This window comes from Salvia miltiorrhiza, chromosome 6 (genome assembly GCF_028751815.1).
Source record: "Salvia miltiorrhiza cultivar Shanhuang (shh) chromosome 6, IMPLAD_Smil_shh, whole genome shotgun sequence".
In the NCBI taxonomy this organism is placed as follows: domain Eukaryota; kingdom Viridiplantae; phylum Streptophyta; class Magnoliopsida; order Lamiales; family Lamiaceae; genus Salvia; species Salvia miltiorrhiza.
The window spans coordinates 285022-298227 of record NC_080392.1 but is presented as its reverse complement, the minus strand read 5'-3'; the positions used below and the strand labels follow the sequence as shown (position 1 = coordinate 298227).

At 36.5% G+C, this 13206-nt stretch overlaps 4 protein-coding genes across 4 annotated transcripts in view; 2 read left to right on the top strand and 2 right to left on the bottom strand.

The window, feature by feature from the left end:
* Positions 1–591: 591 nt before the first annotated feature.
* Positions 592–4845, bottom strand: LOC130987572 (VAMP-like protein YKT61). The gene is made up of 6 exons (XM_057911151.1): positions 3940–4845; positions 3072–3169; positions 2850–2954; positions 2692–2757; positions 2217–2303; positions 592–943 (listed from the first exon to the last, which is right to left on the bottom strand). Exons 1-6 carry the CDS (start codon positions 4133–4135, stop codon positions 893–895), a joined length of 603 nt encoding a protein of 200 aa, XP_057767134.1. The 5' UTR covers positions 4136–4845; the 3' UTR covers positions 592–892.
* A 576-nt stretch (positions 4846–5421) lies between these two features.
* LOC130987571 (dolichyl-diphosphooligosaccharide--protein glycosyltransferase subunit 4A-like) overlaps positions 5422–13206 on the top strand; it is a 57343-nt gene continuing 49558 nt past the window's right edge. Inside the window, exon 1 of the mRNA XM_057911150.1 lies at positions 5422–5426. The gene's annotated coding sequence lies outside the window, so the exon portion shown is untranslated. The remainder of the gene's footprint in view (positions 5427–13206) is intronic.
* LOC130987568 (uncharacterized) lies at positions 5633–7985 on the top strand. Its single transcript, XM_057911148.1, has 3 exons — positions 5633–6070; positions 7420–7443; positions 7523–7985. The coding sequence occupies exons 1-3, from the start codon at positions 5887–5889 to the stop codon at positions 7816–7818; spliced, it is 504 nt and encodes a 167-aa protein (XP_057767131.1). The 5' UTR covers positions 5633–5886; the 3' UTR covers positions 7819–7985.
* LOC130987558 (two-component response regulator ARR12-like) lies at positions 7924–12306 on the bottom strand. Its single transcript, XM_057911135.1, has 6 exons — positions 11533–12306; positions 10637–10789; positions 10114–10497; positions 9935–10011; positions 8516–9610; positions 7924–8222 (listed from the first exon to the last, which is right to left on the bottom strand). The coding sequence occupies exons 1-6, from the start codon at positions 11657–11659 to the stop codon at positions 8154–8156; spliced, it is 1905 nt and encodes a 634-aa protein (XP_057767118.1). The 5' UTR covers positions 11660–12306; the 3' UTR covers positions 7924–8153.

Below are 13206 nucleotides of genomic sequence, written 5' to 3'. Positions count from 1 at the left end.
ACTACGAAGAAAAATACAACACTAGGGCAAATAAATACTTGTACTATGATAATCAATTCGGTTTACTTTCTCTTTTAATAGTTGAACTTTATAACTCTAAATAATACAATAGAAGCGTTTACTTTGCATGATTGAGAAAATGTATGATTGAATTTTTTTATTCTTAAGCTTAGGATTTTTGTAATAAAATAAAAATCAAATAAAACTAGCTTAAATGATAGAAATAATCAAGGATCATGAGATATCTCAAAGTTTCATTATATTAAAATAAACAGATGATTAGCCTTACTAATTTTTATCTATCGAGCTAAGCCTTCAAAGTAAACGGTCATAGTAATATTAAAATTTATTAAGTTGACAACGAAATCAAACTAACAACACATGAATTTGACATTGCTACTTGCTAGCCACGCCAATACAAAGGGAAATTATTTTAGTATACTAAAATAACTAGTCTCAATGTGATTATTACTATATGGAACACATATGACAAGACACGACCCATCAAATTTTTACTAACATAATGTTAGGCAAGAAGTAGACCGAAAATTGATGTGAGTTCATTGCTAAAATTTGTGAAAGTTATAAAACTTTGAGCAATTAAATCTAATATATATTGACTGTAGCATCAATCAACATAAGTAAGCTGATTAAAGCTATAAAAAAGAACACCAATGTCGCATTGTAACAGCACAACCACTGCCAATTTGCCAACATGATTTAACCTTTTCCCAATGTGATAACAGAGATATAGGAGGAACAACCAAAGATTTGAGCCTCACAACATTACACAAGTAATATAAACACTGCCAAACTTCACATTTATCAATTCATCAACACAACTTAGCCATCCATGTATGAGAATGAGATAATCCCCTCCTTTATCAAGCATTTACAATACAGTACAACATTGATTGGTCTTCTTCGCCTGCTTGTAAAACATCTGTTTCAAAAATCCCAAGAAAAGTTCTAGCATCAGAATGATCAGACAAGAACTCGGGAATCAACTATAGTGATCAATGATTAGTCGAAGCGAAAGGACTTCTAACTAAATTAAGCATATCATGAAGGAAAACCACAATTGTCATTTCCACATGCCATGTCCTGTTATACTTAAACACAAAGCAAAAAAAAAAATAGCTTAACTTCGTTTGGGTTATTACAAGTATACTGCTCATCACCAGTAACCATGATAACACCATCTTAGGAAACAATTCAACCACCACTAAACTTATTCAAGATTAGATACAGTGCAACCAATAGAATTTTCAGTTCCATTTGAGACTAAACGCAAGTCAGGTGGGGACGGTATTGGGCCAGGTTGAAATCAAAACCCAGAGAAAAGGGCCCCACTCGAGGCGGGTCTCAAGTCTCAACCCACTGAGACAGGTCCCGAGATGGGTATGAACCCAGTCAAACAGGTGAAAAACGGATCTAGGTTTGGCGGATTTTATCTGGCCTGTTCTGTATAAATTTTTAACTTTTTAATGCATATATTCATTCTAGACATGATCCAATCACTTCCCTTTCATCCTGCCATCACCCCTCTTTTCGTCCATCACAAGATTGCTTGACTTATTAATGTCCTATTCTCTCAATTCTCTTCCAATACCATCAATGTGCAAATCCTATTTTCTTGATTTCTATTATTGATTTGTTTATTTCATTCTTGGAAATGCAGATCTGCAAGTTCTGTAATTAAACTTGAATTTGGCGTGTAAAGAACAACCATATTTCAAGTATTTGAAAAATAAAGGATACAGTAAACTGGGGGTGGGGCAGACTAGACGCGCTGGTTTTCATGGCAGGGCAGGGCAGGGCCAGACGGGATCTGCCGAGCTGGCCCACATATTTCCTTGGATGGGTGGGTTCCTGGGACAACCCAATCCCATCCCAGACCTCCCCTCCCCATTGCCATCCCTAAAGCCAGGATACAATAATAGATAATGCAATTAGACTCATTAATCAAATAGAAGTAAATTTTAGCAGTATCAATAATGTCTTTACTTATTTGAGTATTTCACTTTATTAGAATTTCCATAGAAATCAAATAAGGATGAAAGGGTTCTCAGTATAGATTGTGTTGAATCATATCCACTGTTGAACACAGATACAATAGTTATGTTTCATAATTTGAGTAATGTCAAGGAAATAAGAGACCATTCACTATTGGAGATTAATTAAAGATGCTTTACATGATCCTACAAGAAACAAACCTGAGAAGCTGCACTGAGATCTGAACTCTTCTCGACCAAGCTATCAAGCTTCTCACCTCGTTCTAGCACACTGTCAATAGTTTTGTGCTGAGACAAAAGCCAAATACAATTATATCATTATAACAATGTTAAGAGAAAATGATCAGGTAACAGTATTACAAAGAGATAAGTGTATTAACTGGGATGCACAACTAGTCCAACAATGTCTAGCATTACAAAAATTCTAAGCACATTGTTTATTGCAGTTCTTTTAGCCACATGCTAGAGTAGCCTGTGCAATGGATATAAAGATAATAATAGGTTTTCAGCAACTATATACAATCATCTAATCTTCAATATAGCACACGAAATGGGGAATATGAAAATAAAATCTCAAATGATGTGGAGCAGAGTTGACAAAACAAGTGAACGAAAAAAAATACAACTACATAATTAAAATTTTGAAAAGTTGATCAAATTAGAAGAGATTCCTTACAAGAATAATTTTAGTTTCATCCAACTCCCGCTGGATTCGTAACAGCTTGTCAGCCTCAGCGGGATCCTGAACAGTTAACAGTTACAGGGTAGTAAATTAGTAAACTGCAGTTCACTGATTAAAATTGCCACTGATGATTCCATTAAAGACTAGCATACCTGAAATTTGGCAAGTGCCTCGCTTAGATAAGGCCATTGTTGAGCGTTATCAGCTTGAACAGATTTCCATGAATCACCAAAGTTCTTTAGATATTCATCGAAGACCTGCCAAGCAATAAAAAGATCATTCAACTTCATAATAAGAAAAAGGTATTTTCCTTTGAAAATTCAAAACTTCCTAACTATAGGCTATATAGCATGAGCCGAGTAGAGCCTGGATACCTGATTGAGCAGTGAAAACGCACTTCGGACGGGATAGTGGTCATCCATGAACCCCAATACACACAAGCCATTTCGATTATAAGAATGAACCTTGTATTCTGATTCAAATAACAAAGAAGATGTTAAATTGTTTTGGATATTCATAGACTACCTTGCAGAAAAATTGAATGAATAAGCAATTAAATGTTCTGCACACAGCAACCGCATCAAATTAATTTATCAGTAATCAACTACAGAGATAGGCAAAAACATAAACCAGCCAAAGCACAATCCCCAAAATCTAAGGAGATCCAGCTCAGGATACTCTTTCCAGTTTTCCTTTCCCATGTCAGCAACAGGTAACACGCCCCCGGCCCTAAATAAATAGCACTTAGAAGAACAGAACTCTCCTGTTTCCTCTCCCTCTCTATCTATATTTGAAATCCCAATTTAAAGCGCAGTACATTATGTTATTGTCCAAACCAGAAATCTATTTTCCATAATGGAGTTTATACTTTATATCAGCACCTCAGTACTCATACATGCTTAAGTAAAATTACTCTTAACCCAACCCATCAAACACGCACAGAAGATCAAGACACAACAAGCCAAAAGCATGTCTTTCAAACAATTGAAGTATGAAATAGATCAGTGAGTCATGAAGCAACTCATCTCAGCTAAAGTCATCAATTTTACAAACAGAATCCACAAATAAAACCAATAAAACCAACGGAATAATACACACCAAAACCCTAAAAGATACAAATCAAAACACAGCGTAAACCCCCTGAAATCACCAAAATTCGCACAATCCCCAGACTTACCAAACCAAAAAACTAATTAAACAACAAATTGATCAGAAAACCTCAAGGAATCGCATGAGACCGACCTTCATGCTGCACCGATTGCCGTTGGCCGGGCGGCGTCCGTTTAGCTACGGTCCGACCCACGAAAATAATGAACTCCTTAACGCTGGGGCGTTGGAAAAATCCGAAACTGCTTAGATCCGAGGCGTTCACCAATATAACCGGATCCGCACCCTCCGGAGTGCATTTCAGTACCATCAGCGCCGTGATCTTCACCATTCTCTCTCTCTCTGCGCGACAAACGGGGGAGAATTTGCAAAATTTTACCTCTACGTTACTCGTTAAGGAAGGCGAGAAACCCCAAAATTGGTCTTTTAAAATTCTTTATTCGTTTTCCGCTTTCAAATGGGAAAAGTGTTGATGGATCTGATGCTCTTTGCTTGGCTTTTGCTTTTCTGTCACTCGCCAATTTCACAAAATTCTAACAATATGATCTCTTTGAATTCACCTAAATAAAAAGATATGGCTGATCCACTATTATAGATGATCTGATTTTTATTTATTTGTTTATTTATTTAGAATCGTAGATGCTGTGATTTTATTAAGTTCATTTGTATCTCTGAAATTTTACAACATGTGCTTTTTAAGGGTAAAAATTGCAACATAATTTATTTATTTTTTGAAAAAGAAAAAAATTGCAACATGTTGAATCATAGTCGACAAGGAAAAAACACTATCGTTACATCGAGAATGGAATCTCCTTTTGTCCAAAATGTTTTGAGATATAGAAAGGAAGTTAATTTAAATGTTATGAAAGGAAAAACTTATATAAGATGAAAAGCAAAATCAAAATGTAAATTAATTAACATATAATCGAACGAACTATACTCTAATATATTTTTAATAGTCGGCAAATCAAATCTCGAATAATTTACGAGCAGCTACTTAATGGACGCAAAAGGATTTGGCGAGGGACAGCCGTGTGGAACATAATAAATGTATTACTATTATTGATTTATTTTGGTGGAAAACAGGTAAACAGATTCTATTACCCTTTGAATGTTTTTTAATCCTTTGAATGTGACTATACCTAGAGTAGGACCAAGGAGTTGTGTTCTCTTTTGGAAAAGTCAAAGACCTATAAAACTATAGAGAAATCAAATTGTACATGTAACATAATATTATCATTACAAATCAATTCAATTCTATTTATCTACACATAATGACAAACTTCAACTTAATATATAAGCATACATAGAAAAAACATTATGTTAATTATTAAAAACATAATCAATAAGTCCAATTTAAAGTGAAAAAATTGAGGCATTAAAATTCTTTTCTAATTTGTACTCCCTTCGTCTGGCCTTTTTCTTTTCGACACTTTTATTTAAAAAGATGTTAATTAGATTATTATGTGGTGTGGTGTAAAATTAAAAAAGTGATGTGGACCTCAAAGGTTCCCATTTTTTTAGGTTCATTTTTTTTCATAAATGAAAACAAGACATTTGAAGTAGGACAACCCAAAATAGAAAACAAGACACTTGAAGTGGGACGAATGAGGTACTAGTTTAATTGTTACGTGAACCATTAAACTTGTTTGTAGTATTAACAATTTCATGATATAATAAACATATTGTGTGTGTATATATATATATATATATATAAATTAAAACATAATGAAATGAAAGTAATGAAAATGGCATAGAATAGAAGTGGAGAGCGACATAATGTAGTAAAGTAAAGCATGTGAGGAGTAAAATAAATGAATGGTAGTGAAAAAAGCAGCATTGAAATGAGGAGAGTCGCTGACATTCAGACAGACAATGGTGGGCTGGAAACATGAAATGCTTTTACTTACTGCACACCAACGTGATTACATAAATATAAAATGCCCAAAAAAAAACAAAAGAAGGAAGATTGATTGATCGATTAATTCCGCATCAGACGGTAGCACTAACAGCAGCTGCCATTATTAAAGAATTGAGTAAATTCAGTTGCTGCTGCTGCTGCTGGATGATTGTTTGAGAGAGATGAGTGGAAGATCAGTGAGGTGTGCGTTGGTGATTCTTGCTGTGATTTCATCGCTCTGCCTCTGTGGGCCGCTTCTGTATTTTAAGGTGAAGAAGGGTTTCAAGTCCAAGGAGGTTTCAGCTTCTTGTGCTCCATGCATTTGCCATTGCTCCCCTCCTCAATCGCTCTCACACATTGCTCCTGGTTTGCATTCTGCCCTTTTCTCTCTCTTCATCTCTTCAAAAGTTTTATGCTTTTTTTGTGTGTCTGCTGTGTGGCGCTATGTCTTCAATTCTCCATTATTTTAAGGTTTTTGGATAAAATTGAAGTATTGATAAAGTTTCAGCATGTATGAATCAGCATTGTTTGCTTCCTTCCATCTCGAGCTCTGTTTCCCCCCTTTTTTTGCATAATTGTATTTTTTTTAAGGACTAAAGCTTACTTTGCTACAAAATTGAACATTTGGGGATAATGTAAGCATATGATGTCAATGGAAATTTTGGGGGCACTGTAATTGGTCTCAGTATACACGAGATTCTGTTATTTAAATTGCATTTCTTCTATTTGCAATGCAAGAATCTGACTAATCTCATGTGCTGCTTGTCATTGCATTTTACTCCAAGATCTGTGTTAGTGTTGGGGCTCCGTGAAGTTGAGATGTGCATAGAGGTTATGCAAATTAACAAGTGGTGATTGGTGAAGCTCTTCTCCACTAGAAACAAGATTGTTTAGCACATTTGCTGCATGTTTAAGACATTCTTATTGCTCAACCGAGTTGCTGATTGTTTGAGCTACCTATACAGTAACTTTTCCAAGCCATGACGAATCAATGGTCGTTGTTGTTTAAGTAGTCACTGCGTTTAGACTTATCGAGACTAATTGTAGTAGTGCCAACACAAACTAGGAGGAGAAAGAAAATCCGGGAGAGGCGAATATATTGCTTTGAGATGCTGATATATAATGAGGAGAACGAGATCCTTGGTTGATTGTCGCCTTTCCAATCTCCCCTAATGCCTTTGGGAACATCTTTTCTTCGTGTTCTATCATCTAGTAATAATAACATAATTAACAGTTCGTAGTTTTTTAGTGATATTTCTAAGAGAAAAATAAAAAAAGTCTCAGGTGTTCTTCTTCTCATAAGGTCTTCACTTCAGCAGGTTTTGTCACAGAGAAACAGTTGGGATTAGAAAAGTTCTTTGAACTCTTCTTGTTTGTTGCAATATTGCTACCATCTTCTCCTGTCCATGTGCATACCGACTTCTAATGATAGTTGTTTAGTTTTATAATTGTGTATTGCTTCTAGGCTGCCTTTCCTCGAGCACACCCTTCCTGTCTACCCTTTCCCTTGTTAAATCAAGAAGAGGAAAGAGAGAGAGACGGAATAAGAAAGACGAGCAACGTAGAAACTTTTTAGCGCGTTAGATTTGGCCTCATTTTTCATTCTTAGATTATGTTTTGTTCAATTTGGCATTTTGTAGCTTGGATACTCAGTTTTATAATTTATTGACCCTTGCAAAAACTTTAACTTGTGTGTTTTTTTGTTATCTTTGCAGGCTTGGCTCATCTCACTGTTAAAGGTAAGAATAGTGGACTGAATATCTCTTATTTGTGAATTTAATATGAAGAAATCATGGTGAAGTTTCTCTCCCATGGCAGATTGTGGAAAACATGATCCTGATCTCAAGGAAGAGATGGAGAAGCATTATGTGGACTTATTATCCGAAGAGCTGAGATTGCACGACGCTGTCGGTAAAGAACAGTCCCAACACATGAACATCACTTTGAGGGAAGCGAGAAGGTCGGCTTCTGAATATCGCAAGGAAGCTGAGAAATGCAACGTCGCCACAGAAACCTGTGAGGGAGCCCGGGAACGAGCTGCGTTGCTGCTTACTCGGGAGAAGAAGATAACAGCGTTGTGGGAACGAAGAGCTAAACTTCTTGGTTGGGAGTAACTGTAACCAGCAAATTTGTAGTAATAATTCTCTATAATGAAAATTTTAGGTACCATACAATTTTAATTTTGCAGAAATCTCTCCACAAAAAAAATTCTGAACGCATTTGGCCAATGCTGAAACTTTTATTCATAAATTCTAAACTCAAGAAAATCGAAGTTTCTCAATGCTCAATGTAACTGGAGATTTACAAGTGGAAAACTAGCAGGAACTACAATCAAGCTAAAAGGGATCAGAGAAATCATAAATGAGACAATTTTAAATATAGATACATTCTTGAAGAAAGCTCCTATTTCGCACAGGCGCTTCATGAAGAGTCGCGTGCTACATCTTCGTTATATACCTGCTCCAAACGAGTAATCATCAAACACAAACTCACCATTTGCCACAGTTTCATCTTGTTCCTACAAATCAAGAAATTATGATATATTAATAACATATATGTAAATAATATCTATAATCCTGCTCCTGCAGTACTTGTTTGGACACAGCAGAAAAGAAAGAAACAGAAAAAGGCAAAACAATTATGGCCATAAAGTTCAAATGGAGGCATTAAAGTTTTCTATGATTGTGAAGTAAAAAACTTTATGATAATCTATGATAATGTAGATCCCACCACTAGGAAGTAAAAAGATTAAGCAAATCCCCTCAAAAAGATTAAGCAAATCTTTCAAGATAGAGTCGAATGATTGTCTACCCGCTTGATCATAGCTTTAACCAGTTCGTCCAGCGAATCATAACCTTGAGGAGTAAATCCCGACTGTAACTTTGGCTGCACAAAGAGGAAGTCCTCGTTAGACCTTGATCTGGATTCTGTAGCCAGCCTTCCATCCCCATTCTGCTGCACAAGAGCTGAAGCACCGCCACTCGATCTGCCACCAGTCTTCTGGTTCAAGATTCCGCTACCCTGTATTTGCTCTGCCCAACTTTGAGAAGGGACTTGATTCATATTCTGCACATCGCCCATCGACCCTACCTGGCACTGTATTTCCCTCGAATCTTCAAAAGGTGGTAAGGCCAAGCCAGAAGAAACACCAACAGGATTGTTCTGTAAATAAGTCCCATTTGAAGAAGTATGATCTCTCAAACCATTAAGAGGCAACTGACTGTGAAAAGGCTCAGCAGAAAGGAGAGGATTTGGGTGTATTTTAGATGCTTCAATACTATTCTGCCAGTTCCCATTGGTGGAATCAGAAACACCATTATTGAAGGTTTCTGAGTGAGTCACAAACCCTCCACCACTCAGAGGTGGTTGTGAGTTTCCATGCAGCATCTGCGGATTACTCATGGGACTATGTAACAAGTTGTTCGAGCTGCCTAGAGCCGCTCCAGTATCTGTGAACGTACTGCCAGTTCTGAACATTCTCGAGCTGTTGATACTATTGAAATTTGCAGTGCCCTTATGGTGTTGCAACGGATCCAGATCCAGGGACGGCTGAATTCCTTGAAATAAACTTGGACTTTGATTGGAAGTCGGAAGGACAAGATTCATTTTCCCAAGTGAATTGATGGAGTTGCTCAAGTTTTGAGCTTGACTTGGCTGGACTAGAGAGGATGGTGTAAGGTTACGAATATTCACATTACCAGGACTGTTTAGTCGACCAAACATGCCACTTGTGTAAGGTGATAGTGCAACATTAGCTAGTCTTGCTCCAGTAAAAGTTCGAAAATCTCCATACCCCTCCAATGAACCCATATGCATGAAACCAGAATCCTTAACCCCAAGTGCAGCAGCCATGTTTGCTTGCTGGGTCGCAACCGTACTGATTCGTTTCAGGTAAAGCCTATACTTCTGCACGACAACCAAATAAAAAATAAAAAAAATTACTTTCGAAAAGAAGATAATTTGCTTTTCATCCATCAATGATTGTAAATTTTCAAAACTCTAAAATGCAAAAAGATTAGAGAGGTAGCTACAGCTAATAGAGCAAATGAATGGTCTTAAATAGGAGACTATTACATTAAGTCTGTTAACGACATGCTTTGAATAATATTGTTGAATTCTTATTCACATAAGTTGATGAGCCCACTTACAGCCTAAATGTTAGTGGCAGTTTTAAGGAATACAAAGTATTTTCACAGGCAAGGGAAAACATAGGTAGAGAAGAATTATTGCCTGGAGATGGCTAGCCACATTTTCCCGGCTAAGGCCTTCAACGTTCATCATGTCCAGAATTCTTTTGGGAACGGCCTCTGCAATGAGAAACATAATAAAAAGAAATTGGACATAGGAAGAGCAATATCTAAATGAAAAAAATTGTGGATATCTGAAAGTAATGAGTTAGAAGATCTCACTTTCTATTCCCAACTGATTAACTGCTGTGACAAACTTCCTGTGCAGCTCTATAGTCCAAACAACCCTGGGTTTCTTCTGTGCCCCATTGTCTTCATATTCATTATCTTCAATCTCATCTTCATCATCCTTTCTCTTTCTATTAAATTTTGCATTCTGATCAGTATTTCCTGCCAACGGAGACCCGTGACCTTCTCCACTTGCCTGATGAGCTTTGGCTAGATCGCTCGATCTATTCTGGTTCTTAGAGTCAAACTTCTTTCTCCTTATTACATGCTGCCAAATGTTCCTCAGCTCTTCAATCCGAATAGGTTTCACCAAATAGTCGCAAGCACCATGAGTAACCCCTTTCATTACAAGCTTGGGATCACTATTCGCCGACAGCACTGCAATGACATAGCATCAGAACAAGTTACAAGCTGAACAGGTAGATATAAAACAACAGTGTACATAGCAAAATCTTGAGATAGCAGATACACACAACCCGAAACCGATTAAAGATTTAGCTGGTCCCGGTTAACTTACTGATAACGGGTAGATCCATTTCAAGACCAACAAGTTCCAGAAGCTTAAAGCCATCCATGTCCGGCATGTGCACATCACTAATCACCAAGTCAAATCTGTCTTTGTTTTCCCTGATCATTTTCAACGCAATCCTTGCCTGGTTCGTTGTAGTGACTGTGGTAAAAAAAATAAACGTCTTTCATGAAAATAGTGGATTCAGCAGTTCACAACATATATAAAAGCAGACACACACATGAATCAAATAAATCAAAATCCTGGATTCATTTAGAAAAAATAATCATCAAACAAGAATTTCAGACAAGATAAACCCAACTGTACATGAAAATCTGTCAGAGCAGCATATTTCTGAAGAATAGATGACAGGGTCACAGACCAATCCAGATGAAGTTGCAAGCCCAATCTTAAGGCAGCTAATTTTATCTTGTTTTTTGAAAAATCAAGGAAAATGATGGCTGGTTTATATTAAGCAGAAATTGCTTATGAGAGTCACAATATATTGTCCCTGACAAATCACCTTAACAGCAAATACAAAGGCACAATAGTTAGGTGACAAATTTCATTTAATGCCATTGTTCTACCCATGCAAAAATATATAATTGGAATTTTTAACTGGAGCAATTGGTCACAGAATTAAAAATCTATCATCCAAAAATATTCAACTCAATTTAGAGTAAAGATAAAACAAAAAATTCCCAACATTCTTATAAAGTCAAACAGACTTCATATAGCAGAATTCAGAAACCCTGACAAAAGAAACATAACTAAAAACATGAATTCAATAACAGTTCCTAACAAACGCAGACAATTTAAACCAACTACCTATAGGAAATCAAGGAACAGCTCAAGTAAATTCAAAAATCCAAACTTTTCAAGAAGCAGAAGGAGAAAAAACAAACCATTATAGTGGCATTTTCTGAGTAAAGTTTCCAATAACATCAAGCAAGTTGGGTCATCATCAACAGCAAGAACACGCATCCCCGCCGGGAAATTCTCGGCATCACCCCTAATTTCTTCCACAATCATTTTTTCAAAACTCAAATTTTCAATTCACAGACAATTTCGAGAAACCCAGATGACAAAAACCAAGAAACACCAGAATCAGAGGCTAAAAGTCAAAATCTACAACACTAAAAAGTCGCTTTCTTCAAAACTCCCGCAAAAACCCCAGATGCAAAATAGCTTCTTTTAATATCCGGAACTAAAGCATTGACTAAAGAAGAAATGGAGAGATCAACACAAAGTACACAGCGTGTGCCTGTGCGTGTGTGTGGATGTGTAGAGAGAGAGAGAGAGAGAGGGAAAAAGACTTAATTGAAGTAGATAATAGCTGTGCAAGTGGACAATGATGGTGATGGCCAGTGCAAAGTGAATGGTTTCAACCCAACAGAAACACCAAATCGTATCATTTTCTCTTTTTTTTGTTTTTCTTTTTCTAACGCTGTAAGTGAAGATTTGGTTTGTCTTTTTTTCCCCCGTGTCTCTCTCTCTCTCAAACCAGTGATTTGTGAGAATAGGTGTATATGTTATAGAATATCGACATAGATGTATGTATAAGGATTGTGTGCGGTGTATGTGAATAATGGAGATTTGTTTATAGTCTGCTGCTTTCAACTTTTTCTGCTTCTCTCTCTCTCTCTCTCTCTAGCATGCAATATTTGGTAGTGGAATGGAAGACTTTTTGGATGTAATCGGGTGTTCATCATACCCACCAAGAGTTCAGTAGATCAGAGTTAATCTGAGGATCCTGACCGTTGGATTTGCATCAACCAGTATTTTCGGCACGTGTTTTTGGGGCTGCTTCTGAAATTTAGATTAGGGAAAGTTTTGCTGTTTTTGGAAATTTTAAGGTTTTCTTCATTAATGAGTGATATTTCTTGGAGTTCCTTCCCTGCCCCTAAAAACGGGTGTTTATGTGGAATTGGTTGAGGCTATTTTAGGGTTTTCCAATTGGCCTTAAATTGCAGTGGTTTGATCTTGTCAATCAGAATCTTTGAAATTATTTCTAACTTGAATGCTAATGATATTCCCATTTTCCTTTTTTGGATATCATTTGCAACTTTCAGCGCTGCTAAATTTACCTTATTTTGAAAAGGAAGAGGTTGTTAAGAATGAAATCTATGATCAAATTCCATTGCTATCTTATCTCCATTTTGATTACATAGAATTTGAATTTTCTTGTCGGAACGGTGTGAATTCAAGACTCACAGAGTCACAATATATTGTTTCTACTATATTTGATTTAAAGACATGTAAGTATAAATTCACTACATATGTAAATATCGATTTAGGTCACGGATTAAAGTGCGAACTATCACAAATGTTCGGGCCCCGGATAGATTCATCTTTTTAGACTAAGTAGATAAGACATGTACTCCTTCGCGAACAATCACCTACTTGCTACAAATGGAGCTTTTCGCATGGACGAAATCATTCATTCAAGCATCGATGAAAACATTGGTTAAAAAACAATCAGACTATTTCATATCATTCACACATAGGTCGAGTCCTAAGACATATACTCAATTTCGAGTATCTAGTAGTTCGTTGGAACGTCGAGTCCGTAGTGTGCA

Bases quoted from the DNA above. Each gene is read 5' to 3' on its own strand.
- LOC130987572 (XM_057911151.1), bottom strand. From the start codon at position 4,135: ATGGTGAAGATCACGGCGCTGATGGTACTGAAATGCACTCCGGAGGGT. The intron at 2,955-3,071 runs GTATCCAGGCTC...ATTGCTTGGCAG, and splicing joins CGTTTTCACTGCTCAATCAG to GTCTTCGATGAATATCTAAA. The intron at 944-2,216 runs GTTTGTTTCTTG...TTTTTGAAACAG, and splicing joins ATCTCAGTGCAGCTTCTCAG to ATGTTTTACAAGCAGGCGAA.
- LOC130987568 (XM_057911148.1), top strand. From the start codon at position 5,887: ATGAGTGGAAGATCAGTGAGGTGTGCGTTGGTGATTCTTGCTGTGATT. The intron at 6,071-7,419 runs GTTTGCATTCTG...TTATCTTTGCAG, and splicing joins GCTCTCACACATTGCTCCTG to GCTTGGCTCATCTCACTGTT. The intron at 7,444-7,522 runs GTAAGAATAGTG...CTCCCATGGCAG, and splicing joins GGCTCATCTCACTGTTAAAG to ATTGTGGAAAACATGATCCT.
- LOC130987558 (XM_057911135.1), bottom strand. From the start codon at position 11,659: ATGATTGTGGAAGAAATTAGGGGTGATGCCGAGAATTTCCCGGCGGGG. The intron at 10,790-11,532 runs GTTTGTTTTTTC...TTTTTACCACAG, and splicing joins CAGAAAATGCCACTATAATG to TCACTACAACGAACCAGGCA. The intron at 10,498-10,636 runs GTAAGTTAACCG...ATGTCATTGCAG, and splicing joins AATGGATCTACCCGTTATCA to TGCTGTCGGCGAATAGTGAT.